Source organism: Eretmochelys imbricata, chromosome 24, assembly GCF_965152235.1.
Source record: "Eretmochelys imbricata isolate rEreImb1 chromosome 24, rEreImb1.hap1, whole genome shotgun sequence".
In the NCBI taxonomy this organism is placed as follows: domain Eukaryota; kingdom Metazoa; phylum Chordata; order Testudines; family Cheloniidae; genus Eretmochelys; species Eretmochelys imbricata.
This window is the reverse complement of record NC_135595.1, coordinates 16,114,489-16,132,194: the sequence shown is the minus strand read 5'-3', so window position 1 is coordinate 16,132,194 and position 17,706 is coordinate 16,114,489. Positions and strand designations below refer to the sequence as shown.

Here is a 17,706-nt window from a genome sequence, read left to right as displayed (position 1 = left end):
TAATCCTTTTCTGGGATTTCACGTGTCACATGTTGTGTGGGCCCTTCCATCCCCAGAAAACCAGAGGGGGTGTCTCTCCTGGCATTTCTATGGGGGCAGAATTAAGGTTATGTGCTTGAGCTGAGTGGAAAGTGTCACCTTAACTTCACCTTTCCCATTTCCTGCCCAAACTTCCACTGGACTTACTCATGTGAGCTGACGTCTATCTTCTGTCTAAACTAACCGTACATGGAATATCTCACTGTCTTTTCGCAGGCAGACTGAGCAGTGCACTGGAGCTGCCATGGCTGGGTTAGATGCTAAAGAGCTTCCCAAGATACCTGAAAAGGATGTGGAAGAACTGAAGGCTGCTTTTGGGAAAGGAAACCTCATCGAAGCAGCTGTTAAAGTGAAACAGACTGGATATGGCTGATAAAATCACTCTGGACATCGCTGTCACGGGGGAGGCGGGCTCTGGAAAATCATCCTTTGTCTACGCTATCCGGGGCCTGGGGGATAGAGATGAAGGTGCTGCTGCGACACGGGTCATTGAAACGACAATGGAGCCCACTGCTTACCCACATCCTAGATACCCAAATGCAAGAGTCTGGGATCTGCCAGGGATCAATACCCCAACATTTAAACCAGACACGTACCTTGAGCAGGTGGAGTTCAGCGACTACGACTTTTTCATCATCATCTCCTGCAACCGCTTCAAATACCATGATATTGAACTTGCCCAGGAGATCCAGAAATTGGGGAAGAAGTTTTACTTTGTGCACTCCAAGGTGGACCAGGATTTGGCAAATGAGAAAAAACTGTATGAAGAGGTTTCAGAGTAACAGCCGTGTTAGTCTGTATTCGCAAAAAGAAAAGGAGTACTTGTGGCACCTTAGAGACTAACCAATTTATTTGAGCATGAGCTCAAATGTGGCTCACGAAAGCTCATGCCCAAATAAATTGGTTAGTCTCTAAGGTGCCACAAGTACTCCTTTTCTTTTTGTATGAAGAGGGAATCCTGAAGAAGAGAAATGCTCCTGCGAAAAGGCCACGTCAGCACAGGGAGCGTGCGATCCTCGATGCCATCAGAGAGAACTGCATCAAAGGCCTGGAAAAAGCAGGGGTGGTCTCCCCACGGGTTTTTCTTGTCTCTAGATGGGACTTGGGCAAGTACGATTTTCCCACATTGCAGGAAACGCTTGTGGATGAGCTCCCCAGTCACAAGAGACTCGCTCTTCTACGATCCCTGTCCCATGTTTCGAAAGAAACCGTGGAGAAGAAAAAAGAACAACTGCAAAGGCAGATATGGCTGAAAAGTCTGGTGTCATGTGGAGTCACTGCCATTCCTCTCCCGGGTCTCTCCATTGCTTGTGATGTTGCCGTGCTGGTGACGTCCCTGAAAGGGTTCTGCAGGGACTTCGGCCTTGATGAAAAGTCTCTCGCTGCACTCGCTAGACACAATAACAAGCCCATTGCAGAGCTGAAGGCCGTTATACAGTCCTCACTGAGTGAGGCAATAACAAAAGATCTTGTAATTACGCTACTGACCAAGTGCGCAGCTGGGGCCGTTCAATATTCAACAACTTTTTTAAAATTTATACCTGTGGTAGGTTCCGTGGTATCGGCAGCAGTTTCGCTCCCTACCACATACCTCATGCTGCGGAGCTTCCTGGAGGATGTTGCTGCTGACGCTCTACGAGTGCTGGAGGTGGTTACGGAGGGAGCCGTTTCAAACCCAGATTAAAACCCGCAGCCCCTGAAAGGAAGAAACGTCAGGACGTGGCTGAAAGGATCCAAGTAAAGTCCCCGCCGGAGCTCGGAGCTCAACGCTCTGGGAAGTCTCATGAAAATGCTGCCTTTCTGCATCAGGGGGGAAACTTCACCATAACTGAGCTCTGAGCCCCATGTCCACTGAGCTCCCCCACCCACCCTAAAAATGATGACATACTGAATTTAATTCAGCCATAAAGGGGCGGGGGATCCTGACTGACACTGTTCTTTGTGTTTTCTTTATTTCACCAGCGAAAGAGGCCAAGTTGTGATAAAGCTCCCCAGGGTCCCCAGTGCCTTACGCTCTCTGCAGGGGAGCTCAGGGAATGGTTATTTCAGGCCCTAGCCAAGAGCAGGGCCATGGCAGAGCCCATCTAACTCTTCACTAGGAAACAACAGGGAGCGACACCAACAATTGCTCGTTCTAGCCACAGATTTTCCACTTCTTGGTTCCTGTTGCCCTGAAATTGCAGCCTTGGCAGGCACCATGTTAAGCATGTGGGTAAATTCACTCAGAGACAATCGTAAAAACCCTAAATGCTGACATGACTTGGGTGATGAACCCCAGGTGCCAACTCCTCCCTCGTCACTGCAGGGCCCAAGGCAAATGAAACAGGCTTTTGACCACAGATGCTTTTGCACTTTCTCCCAGGCTGAACCCTGTCCGGGGAGGAGCTGCCTGTAACCTCCCACAGAGCCCCCGGACTGACCTGCAAACGCCTCCTTCAGCCTCACCCCTGCCATGGAGCCTCTGGATCCCTCGACAATGGCCCGCAGCTGGAGCCCCTTGCGTTATCCCAACCCTCTCCCTGCTCCCTTGTGCTCCCCTGTCTGCCTGGAGCACCCGCCTGCTGGGTCTAGTCTTAGATTGTCAGCTCCCGGGGGCAGGGCCTATCCTTTTGTTCTGTGTCTGTACAGCACCTAGCACTACAGGGCCATCACCCCCAACAGGGGTCCTAGGTTTTCCTTTGAGACAAGAATAGATTAAGAAATGCTTAGACTGATCCTTGTAATTCTGTCTCTATGCTCATAGGTTTAACCAGTCCCTTATGCAAAGGTAGATTTGTCCAGGGAAGCACCTGGGTCTGGCTGAGCTAGTAATCCTGAGAATGACCCTATATTTAAATGGAGAAGGGTCTGGCTGATAAACCCATATTGGATGCTTGATAATTACCTAGCTGAGTGGCAGCTGTCACTTATACTCTGGGCTGTGCTCCCATTCACGGCTGGGGAGTTTGTGTGGAGAGAGGCTTTCATGTTTAATGCTGAGTTTATGGACATCTATTGCTCCTTGATTTGCTTTCTCAATGTGAGCCGATTATGTAGTTTATTATAAGAGCCGATGACTGAACAATTCATTTGAGCAACTGGAGACTCCGATACATTGCAGCTGGGTTGGCCACTTGTATAGCCAGTGCGTCAGCCTCTGCCTTCCCTCAATAACCCATTCATTTGTTGCTTTTGTTTTCATAATGATTAGCGGTCTGGTTCTGCTCCCCTTTCACCCCCCCAGAACGGGCCGCTCTTGTCTTGTAGAAATGATTTAATATTTCAATGATAATGAACTTGCATTTAACCTGGACTAAGAGCCCGTGTCTCTGAATTTCGCTATTGCTAAAGGCTCATGTGCTGTCGGCACCCAGTGCCAGAGGCAAACAACAGCAGGGGTTCGTTGCCCGGTGTGCGTCACCCAATAAACACAACGGCGGGAGAAGCAGAAAAGTTTATTTGCAGCTGCAAAGAAGGTACAGGGAGAACAGAATCTCAAATCCTGCACACCAGAGCGGGTCATTACACACACTTTTATATTCCTTAATGCTACTGCACTGCACATCAGCCAATTAAAACTTTGCACAAATACTCTGCCTTCCTTATATGCGTTACAGCAATGTTTATTTCCTGCAACCTCTAACAAGCATTCCTAGCAACTAAAACAGCCAGGTTTCAGAGTACCAGCCGTGTTAGTCTGTATTCGCAAAAAGAAAAGGAGGACTTGTGGCACCTTAGAGACTAACCAATTTATTTGAGCATGAGCTTCGTGAGCTACAGCTCACTTCATCGGATGCATACTGTGGAAACTGCAGAAGACATTATATACACAGAGACCAGGAAACAATACCTCCTCCCACCCCACTCTCCTGCTGGTAATAGCTTATCTAAAGTGATCATCAAGTTGGGCCATTTCCAGCACAAATCCAGGTTTTCTCACCCTCCGCCCACCCCCCCAAAATCACTCTCTTGCTGGTAATAGCCCATCCAAAGTGACCACTCTCTTCACAATGTGTATGATAGTTAAGGTGGGCCATTTCCTGCACAAATCCAGGTTCTCTCACCCCCTCACCCCCCTCCAAAAACCTACAAACACCTACAAGAGCTCTATCAAATACAGGTCTTCCCCCCTTTTTTTTTTTTCCCAAAAAACACACACACACAAACTCACTCTCCTGCTGCGGAATCACCTGATCAACATCCTCTACAGCAAACAGGGAAAGATTAAGAATGAGCTCTCAAAAATGGATACTCTCATAAAAAACCAACCTTCCACACAAACTTCCTCGTGGCTGGATTTTACTAAAACTAGACAAGCCATTTACAACACACACTTTGCTTCTCTACAAAAGAAAAAGGACACTAAACTATCTAAACTACTACATGCCACAAGAGGCCACAACAATGGTTCCCTCAACCCACCCAGCAATATTGTTAACCTATCCAACTAGACTCTCAGCCCAGCAGAAGCAGCTGTCCTATCTCGGGGCCTCTCCTTCTGCCCCTCCACCCCCACGAACATGATACAGTTCTGTGGTGACCTAGAATCCTATTTTCGACGTCTCCGACTCAAGGAATATTTCCAACACACCTCTGAACAACATACTAATCCACAGAGGCCTCCCTACCAACACTACAAAAAGAAGGATTCTAGGTGGACTCCTCCTGAAGGTCGAGACAGCAGACTGGACTTCTACATAGTGTGCTTCCGTCGACATGCACGGGCTGAAATTGTGGAAAAGCAGCATCACTTGCCCCATAACCTCAGCCGTGCGGAACACAATGCCATCCACAGCCTCAGAAACAACTCTGACATCATAATCAAAAAGGCTGACAAAGGAGGTGCTGTTGTCATCATGAATAGGTCGGAATATGAACAAGAGGCTGCTCGGCAGCTCTCCAACACCACTTTCTACAAGCCATTACCCTCTGATCCCACTGAGAGTTACCAAAAGCAACTACAGCATTTTCTCAAGAAACTTCCTGAAATAGCACAAGATCAAATCCGCACAGACACACCCCTGGAACCCCAACCTGGGATATTCTATCTACTACCCAAGATCCATAAACCTGGAAATCCTGGGCGCCCCATCATCTCAGGCATTGGCACCCTGACAGCAGGATTGTCTGGCTATGTAGACTCCCTCCTCAGGCCCTATGCTACCAGCACTCCCAGCTACCTTCGAGACACCACTGACTTCCTGAGGAAAGTACAATCCGTCGGTGATCTTCCTGATAACACCCTCCTGGCCACTCTGGATGTAGAAGCCCTCTACACCAACATTCCACACAAAGATGGACTACAAGCCGTCAGGAACACTATCCCCGATAATGTCACGGCAAACCTGGTGGCTGAACTTGGTGACTTTGTCCTCACCCATAACTATTTTACATTTGGGGACAATGTATACCTTCAGATCAGCGGCACTGCTATGGGTACCCGCATGGCCCCACAGTATGCCAACATTTTTATGGCTGATTTAGAACAACGCTTCCTCAGCTCTCGTCCCCTAATGCCCCTACTCTACTTGCGCTATATTGATGACATCTTCATCATCTGGACCCATGGAAAAGAAGCCCTTGAGGAATTCCACCATGATTTCAACAATTTCCATCCCACCATCAACCTCAGCCTGGTCCAGTCCACACAAGAGATCCACTTCCTGGATACTACAGTGCTAATAAACAATGGTCACATAAACACCACCCTATACCGGAAACCTACTGTCCGCTATTCCTACCTACATGCCTCCAGCTTTCACCCTGACCACACCACACGATCCATCGTCTACAGCCAAGCTCTGCGATACAACCGCATTTGCTCCAACCCCTCAGACAGAGACAAACACCTACAAGATCTCTGTCAAGCTTTCTTACAACTACAATACCCACCTGCGGAAGTGAAGAAACAGATTGATAGAGCCAGAAGAATTCCCAGAAGTCACCTACTACAGGACAGGCCTAACAAAGAAAATAACAGAACGCCACTAGCCGTCACCTTCAGCCCCCAACTAAAACCCCTCCAATGCATTATTAAGGATCTACAACCTATCCTGAAGGATGACCCAACACTCTCACAAATCTTGGGAGACAGGCCAGTCCTTGCCTACAGACAGCCCCCCAACCTGAAGCGAATACTCACCAGCAACCACATACCACACAACAGAACCACTAACCCAGGAACCTATCCTTGCCACAAAGCCCGTTGCCAACTGTGCCAACATATCTATTCAGGGGACACCATCACAGGGCCTAATAACATCAGCCACACTATCAGAGGCTCGTTCACCTGCGCATCTACCAATGTGATATATGCCATCATGTGCCAGCAATGCCCCTCTGCCATGTACATTGGTCAAACTGGACAGTCTCTACGTAAAAGAATAAATGGACACAAATCTGATGTCAAGAATTATAACATTCATAAACCAGTCGGAGAACACTTCAATCTCTCTGGTCACGCAATTACAGACATGAAGGTCGCTATCTTACAACAAAAAAACTTCAAATCCAGAGTCCAGCGAGAAACTGCTGAATTGGAATTCATTTGCAAATTGGATACTATTAATTTAGGCTTAAATAGAGACTGGGAGTGGCTAAGTCATTATGCAAGGTAGCCTATTTCCCCTTGTTTTTTCCTACCCCCCCCCCCCCGAGACGTTCTGGTTAAACTTGGATTTATGCTGGAAATGGCCCACCTTGATTGTCATGCACATTGTGGGGAGAGTGGTCAGTTTGGATGAGCTATTGCCAGCAGGAGAGTGAGTTTGTGTGTGTGTGGGGCGGGGGGGGTGAGAAAACCTGGATTTGTGCTGGAAATGGCCCACCTTGATTTTCATGCATGTTGTAAGGAGAGTGGTCACTTTGGATAGGCTATTACCAGCAGGAGAGTGAGTTTGTGTGTGTGGTTTTTGGAGGGGGGTGAGGGGGTGAGAGAACCTGGATTTCTGCAGGAAATGGCCCACCTTGATTATCATACATCATTAAGTCGCCCTATCACCACCAGCGGGGGGCTAGCTGCCAGCTCACAGGCCAGGCTGAGCTTGGCTTGCCTCAAAGGGCCGGCCAGCCTGTGACACCTCCCAGAACAAACCACCCCACTGCACGCACAGCGCAGAGAGAGGATGAGAGGCACCGAATCACACGTGACAGACGTCCGTCACCTCAGTTAGCACCCGACCGGAGAGTGCTCAGATCCCCGGGGGATGAGGTCGGGATCGGACCTTGGAGAGAGTCCAGGCTGGTCCGGGAATCACAGAAACCGGCCTGAGTCTCAGGGGAAGAATCTCCCGGTCGTGTACTCAGGTTTGTTCTTCAATCATAAGACAAAATTAAGGTCCCATCTCCTCACACCCAATTTTTCACTGTCTTGTGAACTGTTTGTCTTGCTCCCACAGCCCCATAATTGCTGCCTAATAATGAACTCTTCCCTCCTGAGCCTTTCACCACAGAGCTTTCTACATACGAATTAACCCTGTCAGCCCTCTCGGGCACAGCGCTGCTCCCAGTGGAGCTGGCGGGATTTGTGCCACAGACCTCAAAGGAGCAGAATTCCCCCTTTCACAGCACAGAGAAAATAAGTGACTTGCTCAAGATTGCACAACAGCTGCAGACATCGAGCTCACAGTGGAAACCAGGAGTCCTGGCTCCCTGTGCTCCCGCTCTACATTCAGATTTTATTACTTAATGAAGCAGAAGTAACATGCAATGCACAGTCCCTGCTGTTCCACCTAGAAAATACACTCTGTGCATTACCCTAATTAGCCACCAGGTGTCACTGCTGTGCTAATGAAGGAAACGTTACCCAGACTGGCCACCAGGAGTCACTGTTGCTCCATCAGAAATACCCACTGCCTCACCTCCTGGGGAAGGGCAGCCAATCAGAGCTGCTGCAGGTGACAGGCAGCTCTCTCCCCCTCCCAGCAGGAGGCAGAGGAGTGTTTGGGTAGGGGAGGGGGAGAGGGGACAAGACCCCCTCCCCCCCCCCAGAACTGCAGGAGGAGCAGCAGTGGGACTTGGGGGGCAGAGCCGATGTGGGGCTCGGGATGGGCAATTAATGGCTGGTCTCGGGGAGAGGCAGACGTGGGGCTGGGAAGGGGGCATAAAATTAATTATCACGTGGGGGTCTGGGGAGAAGCTAGAAGCTCCTTTCTATCCAGCAGCCACGAGAGCCAGAGTCACCTACTCTGTACGTCGGGGAGAGCCGGGCACAGTCATTGTCTCTGACACACACACTGGGGCAGGGGAAGTTCAGAAATCAAAACCCACAGTGTCAACTTTTCAAAAATATCTCATGATTCTTGGCCCAAACTTGTGGGTTTTGTAAAAAATCTCATGATGTTTTGGGTCTGACTTGCAATTTCTGAACATTCGGGGCTGGTGTCCTGCTCCCAGCACCTGGGATCCCCACACTGCAGCTCTCACAGCTGGTCACAGGATTGGTAGCGACACGTGGGATGGTGCCAGGCCCTGGAAGCTGGTTCCCAGGATGGGCGAGGAGCCACCGGGCAGTCAAGGTTCAGCCCGTCCTGCTGACTGACTCCTTCCCATGATGCAGTGCTCTGCACGTGGGAATTACCCCAAAGCCCCTGCTCCCGGTGGTGGTGCTGGGCTCTAAGGGACACATTCGTCTGGAGTCCCAGAACGCACTGGCTGGCGGGGGGACACTGTACCTCTGTGTCCGTGCTGCTGAGTGCGAGCTGTGCCAGGCACAAGGCAGGGAACGAGCTGTTCCAGCCAGCTCGGAGCTGAGCCTGGTCCCTCGCTGGGGCAGATGCTCTGGGAGGGGAGGACTCAGCCCAGCCACGCTGCACACAGCAGGGACGCATTTGGCCACGGGGGCGGCCACACCACACTCACGAGATGCACGATTCCCACAGGATTCTCCAACCCCCCCGGCATCCAGCAGCTCCCCTTGTTCCCCGGGGGGGGGGGATGGAGAAATCCTCTTTGTTCCTGACGGGGGGCTCCTGTGCCCTGCACACGTCTGGAAATCTGACCCTTGGAACTGACCCTGCTCCATTTCGCACCATCCTGCAGCCTGTCAGCCTCGGAGCAGCAGTGACACCTGGTGGCCAGTCGGGGTAATGCACAGAGTGTGTCCTCCCCCACCACCCCTCCCTACCATGGGAGCAGCAGTGACACCTGGTGGCTAGTTGGGGGGATGCACAGAGCATATTTCCCTTGGAGCAGCAGTGGCTGGTGGGAATATGCCCCTGCTCTTCCTCCAGGTTTCCTGATGTCCAGATGCCTCCAGCCACCTCTCTCCTAAAGCCAGCAGGAACAGGGCTCTTGCCCTACAGCCCTCACAAGATCCCCAAGGACAGCAGATGTGAATGAGGACAAGAGGCTGCAGGGGATTGTCCCTTAGGGGGTCTTGGCCCATCTGGGAGCCATTCCTGGGGAAGCCTCATGGTGCAGAGCCCAGCTTCTCTGGGCTGAGCTGACTCTGTGTCTGCAGAGGAAAGGGCAAGTGAGACGTGATTGGCTGTGGAAGCTCCGGTTCCCATGGGACCTGCTTTGCTGGAGACGAGTTTTTTATTACAGGAGGTGGAGAAAGTGACTAGGGGAGAGGCTGTTCGGGGTTTGATTCTGACAAACAGGTTGAACTGGTTGAGAATCTGAAGGTGGAAGGCAGCTTGGGTGAAGGTGACCATGAAATGATAAGAGTTCATGATTCTGTAACCAGGTGGAGTCGGCACCAACAAGGGCTGGGCTCAAAAACCAGGAGTCCCTCTTAACAACACAGCACAGAACCAGCTCAAGCCCCCACCCAGTGATCTGGGAAAATTAAACACCACCCCTGGGTGCATCTAAGAGACAGTACTTCCCCACTCACGAGCACTGAGCCTGCGTACAGCAGAGAAACCTTTTAATAAAAAAGGGAGTGGAACCTGGCATTAATTTGGGAAAACACCATAACCATGATTCAAACACATCTGACCATGAGCAAAACTCCTGCCTCGGAGTCCAACATTGTGCGTGTCCCCACTAAGCGCACTAAGTCGGTGGAGCGCGTCCACAGTTCTGTAGCTAGCATCGACTTTCGGAGCGTTGCACTGTGGGTAGCTGTCCCACAGTTCCCGCAGTCTCCACCACCCATTGGAATTCTGGGTTAAGCTCCCAATGCCTGATGTAGGGCCCAGTAAGGACTGTTTCTTAAGGGGATTCCTGGGATATTTAAGGCTGCTTTGGCTGCTTTTTTAAACAATTTATATGCCCCTAAGGGGGCATCCCATCCTCCTGATTGGGTACAAGTGGGGGCATTTCTAATTGTGCCGTTCAAATTACACTCGCCATAGGGACCACTACAAACCCACCATTGGCTTGCTACATTGGAGATGTTAACTGGACGGCAACTTATATTTTTAAACCCCTTTTTTGTGGTAAGATTATGATGGGGCAAAAAACATTGTCACGGGTGGTTTCGGGTACATGTCGTCCGTCACCCCTCCCGCCTTGAAAGCGACAGCAGACAATCGTTTCGCGCCTTTTTTCCAGGCAGGCGGATACTGCTTTCAGCAGACAGTGCAGTAGGACTGCAAACCGTCATCATCGAATGACCGCTTCTGCTGGCACTCTGCTCTCCTGGTGGTCTCGGAGGGCCGCTTCTGCTGCAGCTCTGCTCGGCTGCTCTTGTCTCGCCATGCCACGGCAAGCCTGCAGCCCGCTCAGCTGTTGCGTCCTGGCAGCAGACGGTGCAGTACATCTGCAAAACTGGTCATCCAACCACCGCTTCCCCTGCAACTCTGCTCTCCTGCAGACGCCATACTACGGCAAGCGTGGAGCCCGCTCAGATCACCGCGGCAGTTATGAGCATTGTAAACACCTCGCGCGTTATCCTACAGTATGTGCAGAACCTGCAAAAGCAGGCGAGGAGGCAACGGCAGCGCAGTGATGAGAGTGATGAGGACACGGACACAGACTTCTCAAAGCACGGGCCCCGGCAATTTGGCCATCCTGGTGGCAATGGGTCAGGTTCATGCCATGGAATGCCAATTCTGGGCCTGGGAAATAAGCACAGACTGGTGGGACCACATAGTGTTCATAGAATATCAGGGTTGGAAGGGACCTCAGGAGGTCATCTAGTCCAACCCCCTACTCAAAGCAGTACCAATCCCCAATTAAATCATCCCAGCCAGGGCTTTGTCAAGCCTGACCTTAAAAACTTCTAAGGAAGGAGATTCCACCACCTCCCTAGGTAACCCATTCCAGTGTTTGACCATCCTCCTAGTGAAAAAGTTTTTCCTAATATCCAACCTAAACCTCCCCCACTGCAACTTGAGACCATTACTCCTTGTTCTGTCATTTGGTACCACTGAGAATAGTTTAGATCCATCCTCTTTGGAGCCCCCTTTCAGGTAGTTGAAAGCAGCTATCAAATCCCACCTCACTCTTCTCTTCCGCAGACTAAACAATCCCAGTTCCCTCAGCCTCTCCTCATAAGTCATGTGTTCCAGTCCCCTAATCATTTTTGTTGCCCTCCGCTGGACTCTCTCCAATTTGTCCACATCCCTTCTGTAGAGGGGGGCCCAAAACTGGATGCAATACTCCAGATGTGGCCACACCAGTGCCAAACAGAGATGAATAATCACGTCCCTCGATCTGCTGGCAATGCTCCTACTAATGCAGCTCAATATGGCGTTTGCCTTCTTGGCAACAAGGGCACACCATACAACAGAATCTCATAACTTCATATGCACTGAAGATATACATATTTAGATAGAACAGTGACTTTCAGCCGATCGTAACCTTTTCCCTGACACCTCACATGGCGTGCTTTGTATGCAATATCACCGTTATATACAGATGATGAATATGGGGGGGTCACAGGAGCCCCCCCAAGGTATAGAATGTCACACTGGGTTTGATTCCTGGGCCCTCCCTCAGGTTTCCCTTTTCCTGCTGGCACTGGTTTAATTTCAATCCTATTCTGTTATAATCACATTGTTATTAAAATGAGTGATGACAGTCCCACAGCCCAGCTGGTCAGGACAGCCACAGGGAGGCTGGAATCTACAGTGAGCTACAGGGGAACCCTTGTGTGATTTGAGAAAAACAACCTCCCCCTGTCGCTCTTTGTCTCTACTGCTGCCATTCCAGCTCCAGGTGTTCACACTGTACTCTGGCGCGGTGGGGAACACAAGGTCTGTGTCAGTTCTTGCTGCTGCCCATTGGATAATAATTCCTGAAATGGACAGAAGAGAGAGTGACAAAGGGAAAAACTAAATGAAATGAAAATGTCAATCCATTTCGGCAAAGAAAAAGTCCAAGTTAAGCCAAACAAGGCAACAAAATAACAATGAAATTTAAACAATCCAAAGGCGTCAATGCAGGACACTGGATTCAGAGTCCAGAGTGCTGCCCATGAGGCCATGGGACTGCCCTGTCCCACCGAACACCTGTGAGGAGCAGATCTGGCTTGGGAAAACTTTGTGTTTCAGTCACTGATTCGTTCTGTGTTTCTGTCTTGCTCTGTCTCTCTCTTGGCCCCTCTGTATTTCTCTCCCCCCCGAGTTCCCCTCTTGCTCCCCCCGGCCCCTCGTCTCCGGCACTCGCCCCCCGGCACTCAGGCACAGCCAGAGTTCCCATGGTCCGCGCAGGCTGCTGTGTCAGTGAGGATGTGACCCCGCTCATCATCCGTCCCCAGGGGAAAACGACCCTTTCTAGGGAACGTCTCTGCCTCCTCCCCAAATTATCCAGGGAGGGAGCTTCAGGCGGAGACCCACACAGGGCGATTTCAGCCCAGAGGCAAATCTGGAAGCACAGAGAAGAGACCTTCCCATTCCCCAACTCTCAGGAAGTGGCCAAGGTGTACTAGTGAGTGTTTTATGGGACTGTGAGATGAAAACTCACCAAGAACTATTAAGGTATTTATGAAATCCCCAGCGCTTATCTGTCCCTGTCATGAGCTACAAATAGCTCAAGGACTGGGCTGCAAACAGCACCTGCCCCTCCCCCACGGCCCGTGGCAACACTTTTACAACAGGACAAGGAAATATGGAAATATTTTCCAGGCTTAAATTCAGCCAGAGCTGCCTGGAGCAGAGCTCTGGTAAATATTCTCAAACCCACCCCCTACCCCACGCCCCCGGAGGGGTTTGTGACGTTGCACTCTATATGGACTATAAGGTGGATAGAAAGCTGGCTAGATTGTCGGGCTCAACAGATAGTGATCAATGGCTCCATGTCTAGTTGGCAGCCGGTATCAAGTGGAGTGCCCCAGGGGTCGGTCCTGGGGCCGGTTTTGTTCAATATCTTCATAAATGATCTGGAGGATGGTGTGGATTGCACCCTCAGCAAGTTTGCAGATGACACTAAATTGGGAGGAGTGGTAGATACGCTGAGGGTAGGGATAGGATACAGAGGGCCCTAGACAAATTAGAGGATTGGGCCAAAAGAAATCTGATGAGGTTCAACAAGGACAAGTGCAGAGTCCTGCACTTAGGATGGAAGAATCCCATGCACTGCTACAGACTAGGGACCGAATGGCTCGGCAGCAGTTCTGCAGAAAAGGACCTAGGGGTTACAGTGGATGAGAAGCTGGATATGAGTCAACAGTGTGCCCTTGTTGCCAAGAAGGCCAATGGCATTTTGGGATGTATAAGTAGGGGCATAGCGAGCAGATCGAGGGATGTGATCGTTCCCCTCTATTCGACATTGGTGAGGCCTCATCTGGAGTACTGTGTCCAGTTTTGGGCCCCACACTACAAGAAGGATGTGGAAAAATTGGAAAGAGTCCAGCGGAGGGCAACAAAAATGATTAGGGGACTGGAACACATGACTTATGAGGAGAGGCTGAGGGAACTGGGGATGTTTAGTCTTCAGAAGAGAAGAATGAGGGGGGATTTGATAGCTGCTTTCAACTACCTGAAAGGGAGTTCCAAAGAGGATGGCTCTAGACTGTTCTCAGTGGTAGCAGATGACAGAACAAGGAGTAATGGTCTCAAGTTGCAGTGGGGGAGATTTAGGTTGGATATTAGGAAAAACTTTTTCATGACGAGGGTGGTGAAACACTGGAATGCGTTACCTAGGGAGGTGGTAGAATCTCCTTCCCTAGAAGTTTTTAAGATCAGGCTTGACAAAGCTCTGGCTGGGACGATTTAGTCGGGGATTGGTCCTGCTTTGAGCAGGGGGTTGGACTAGATGACCTCCTGAGGTCCCTTCCAACCCTGATATTCTATGATTCTATTCTGTGATTCTATGATTTTATCAAAATATGCTAATGAGTGTGAATATACTGTAACTGGAATGTGCTTCATGCAGAAGGTCTCTTGCAAGGTATCATTACAAAGCTTATAATCTACTGAGTGTGGTCATTGCATTTGTATAAATGTGTCTCTCTTGGATCTGAAACTTGAAATATAACTCTGAGGTCCTAGTGTAGTTAAGCAAAGTGTGGGCCTTTAATGCGGGGAGGGATAGCTCTGTGGTTTGAGCATTGGCCTGCTAAAACCCAGGGTTGTGAATTCAATCGTTGAAGGGGCCATTTGGGATCTGGGGCAAAAATTGGGGATTGGTCCTGCTTTGAGCAGGGGGTTGGACTAAATGACCTCCTGAGGTTGCTTCCAACCCTGATATTCTATGATTCTGTGAATGGTGATTTGGAATCTTGATGGCTCCCATCGACTAGGGCAATTGACTGTAGATGGCTCTGTTTACTTATAAATCTTCCTGTATAGGTGTGGGCTGGCAAGTGGGTAATGAAATCATACAGTGACATGTGATCATGTCACCTGAACTGGAGTCCATCTTTAACTTGGTGCTTTTCCAGTTAGAAGCAGGGGTGGGACCGCAGAGAGGGACAAAGGATTCCCTCTCTGCGGGAATGCAAAAGCTATATAAGGGGGTGGAACAGAACAGAGGGGGCTGCAGTCATGAGAAATCCCCTAACTACCACCTGAGCTGGAGCAAGGGCTGTACCAGGTGAAAGGATTGTGCCCAGACTAGGAAGGCGTACAGTCTGTGAAAGAAGCTGATTGAAACATCTGAGGGTGAGATTTTATCTGTATTCAGTTTTCTTACTGTATTAGGCTTAGACTTGTGTGTTTTATTTTATTTTGCTTGGTAATTCACTTTGTTCTGTCTATTACTTGGAACCACTTAAATCCTACTTTCTATACTTAATAAAATCACTTTTTACTTATTAATTAACCCAGGGTAAGTATTCATACCTGGGGGTGGGGGTAGGGGAAAAACTGCTGTTCCTCTCTCTCTATCAGTGTTACAGAGGGCAATCAATTTATGAGTTTACCCTGTATAAGCTTTATACAGGGTAAAACGGATTTATTTGGGGTTTGGACCCCATTGTGAGTTGGGTATCTGAGAGCTGGAGACGGGAGCACTTCTTAAGCTGTTTTCAGTTAAGCCTGCAGCTTTTGGGGGGACATGGTTCAGACCTGGGTCTTTGTTTGTAGCAGGCTGGCGTGTCTGGCACAACCAGGCAGGGCACTGAAGTCCCACGCTGGCAGGGAACACAGGTTCAGAGGTAGTTTCCCTACATCAGGTGGCAGCCCCCAAGGGGGTTTCTGTGACCCAACCTGTCCCCGTGTTATAGAATGTTGGAGCGGGGAGGGCATGCGGGGGGGGAGGGGGCGCTCCGGGAAATACTCCATACGAATTTAAGCCCTGCTTTGGGCCCAATTCTGGGAGCTGCTGAACACGCACAAATCAAAACGGAGCCACAGCTCAGCCTGTCCTTGGATCTGGGTCTCAGTGCAGAATAACAGACGCTGCCCTGAAATCTGAAACGGACACCTTATAACTGATGGAATTGTATTTGCCTCCTTGCTGCTGGGCCATTGACAATAAGAGGAACAGCCCAGTGCAGCTGGCACCCTGAGAGGGAAAACACCTATTGTGTTTAACAAATCCGTTTAGTCTCATCTGGGGCCCACACACTAAAATTCTTTAGTCACAATCCTGTGGTATCACCTAGTGTCACTACCGGGCAGAGTTAAGGGTTTTTTGAGTGCCTTAAATGTACATTTCCATGCCCTGGCAGGATAGGATTGCTCTGAAATGTAACCTTAACTCTGAATTTCCTGGGGTTTAAGGCTTTTGCTGAGTGATAATCACAAACATTCTACTGCTGTATTTTACCCTCAGACACTGATATCTGCTCCTCACCGTAACCCCATCTTCATGTAGTTCCTGTCTGATCTCTGTTAAGGTATTTGAATGTGAGATTCACCCCAGGCACTGAGAGCTCAAATCCAACCCAGAGGAGAAATCTGACATAAAAATAGCCGCCATTTTGCTCCAATCTGCCCCTATCAAAGGTGGGGAAGGTTATTTTGGGGAAATGTAATCTGAACACAGCAGAATATTTGAAAGACGCTGAAACAATTCTTTTGAAAAGAAAATAAATTACACAAGCAAATGCTGGTGATTAGAGGTGGAAGAGTAGGTCGGAACAGGGGGAGAGGGGAGGGGAGAGGGACTTCTGTGAGGGGGACATGGGGGTGAGTGGCAAGGAGATTGGTGGGAATAGGGGCCCCTGGAGGAGCACGTGCAAGGACCCACTTTAGGCTGCCAGACCCCATCTCTTTTGGGCAGAGACTTACATCTCACTCTCTCCTGACCAGGAAATCTGTAAGGCTGCACGGTTGCCTGCCTACACTGTGATATCCAGCATCTGCACTTTGCTTTCTCTCCACAAGCACTGCCTGCAGTTATAAGTTAACACCCAGCTCTTTATAAGCAAGCCCATTTATTCTTAAGATGAAAGCATTACAGAGAAAACACTAAAAACAATAAAAGATGCAACACACATGCTAAAAAGCTTACGAGCGATCACCCCAAATCCAACCTTGGGCTCTGGTACGTGTCAGTCCTTCAAACCCCAAAACTGGTAACCCCATGGTTACAAGTTCACAACTGTGTCAGAACAGAGACTAAGCAGATCAGCCTGGGTCTTTGATCTCCAGCCTCTGGGCTCAGCTGATCAACAGACAATCATCCTCTCCTTAAGGCATAACTTCATAATGCTGGGTTTTTGCATAACTGGAGTTGGAAGATTTGCACAAACCTTTCTCTAGGGATTCCCCAGGAAATCCAGTTTACATTTATTGTCCCAAAAGTTAATTCCTGTCTGGCACATTTTCAATGTAGTCCTTTGAATACCCAGGTCTCACATCTGTCATATCTCCTCCCTAGAGAATTTACACACAATCCTGGTCCACAAGAATACGTAAACCATGTGTAGGAGAGAAAGACAGCCTGGAGCACAGGGCCTGATGAAAGATCTGAGTCCTGAACCATAGTCAGCAAAGTCAGGCCATACCAGGAATCAAAGTCAGGCCACGGATTAAAACAGATGCTTAAAAGTTCACCATCCGATGCATGATCTTGGTAAAGGTATTACTAGAGTTGCTAAAACACAGGCACTCCTAAGAAGCAACAGATACTGGGCATGGGTGTGAACAGTTAAACATACTTCAAAAGATTAGCCCAGGAGCATCCTGACCTAACACCAGATAAGCGGGTTTGACAGAAATGATGAACAGGGATGTTTTGCCTGAGACACCTGGAGCACGATACAAGGGGAGGTAACAAGCAGATGTCATGAAAACGCGTAAATTGTTTGTCTCAGTCTATAAATGTCGGTGTACCTCGCCTTAACCCTTTGTGTGGCCTTGGGGACAGCAGACTCCTGCTGCTGACTGAGCCGATCCTTGCCAATGGGCA

General features: G+C 49.5%; 1 protein-coding gene across 1 annotated transcript; it reads left to right on the top strand.

The window, feature by feature from the left end:
- Positions 1–283: 283 nt before the first annotated feature.
- Positions 284–1,723, top strand: LOC144279968 (interferon-inducible GTPase 5-like). Its single transcript, XM_077841672.1, is given in 3 exon segments — positions 284–399; positions 401–809; positions 992–1,723. Coding segments are annotated over 3 exon segments (1,257 nt in total).
- Positions 1,724–17,706: the final 15,983 nt, after the last annotated feature.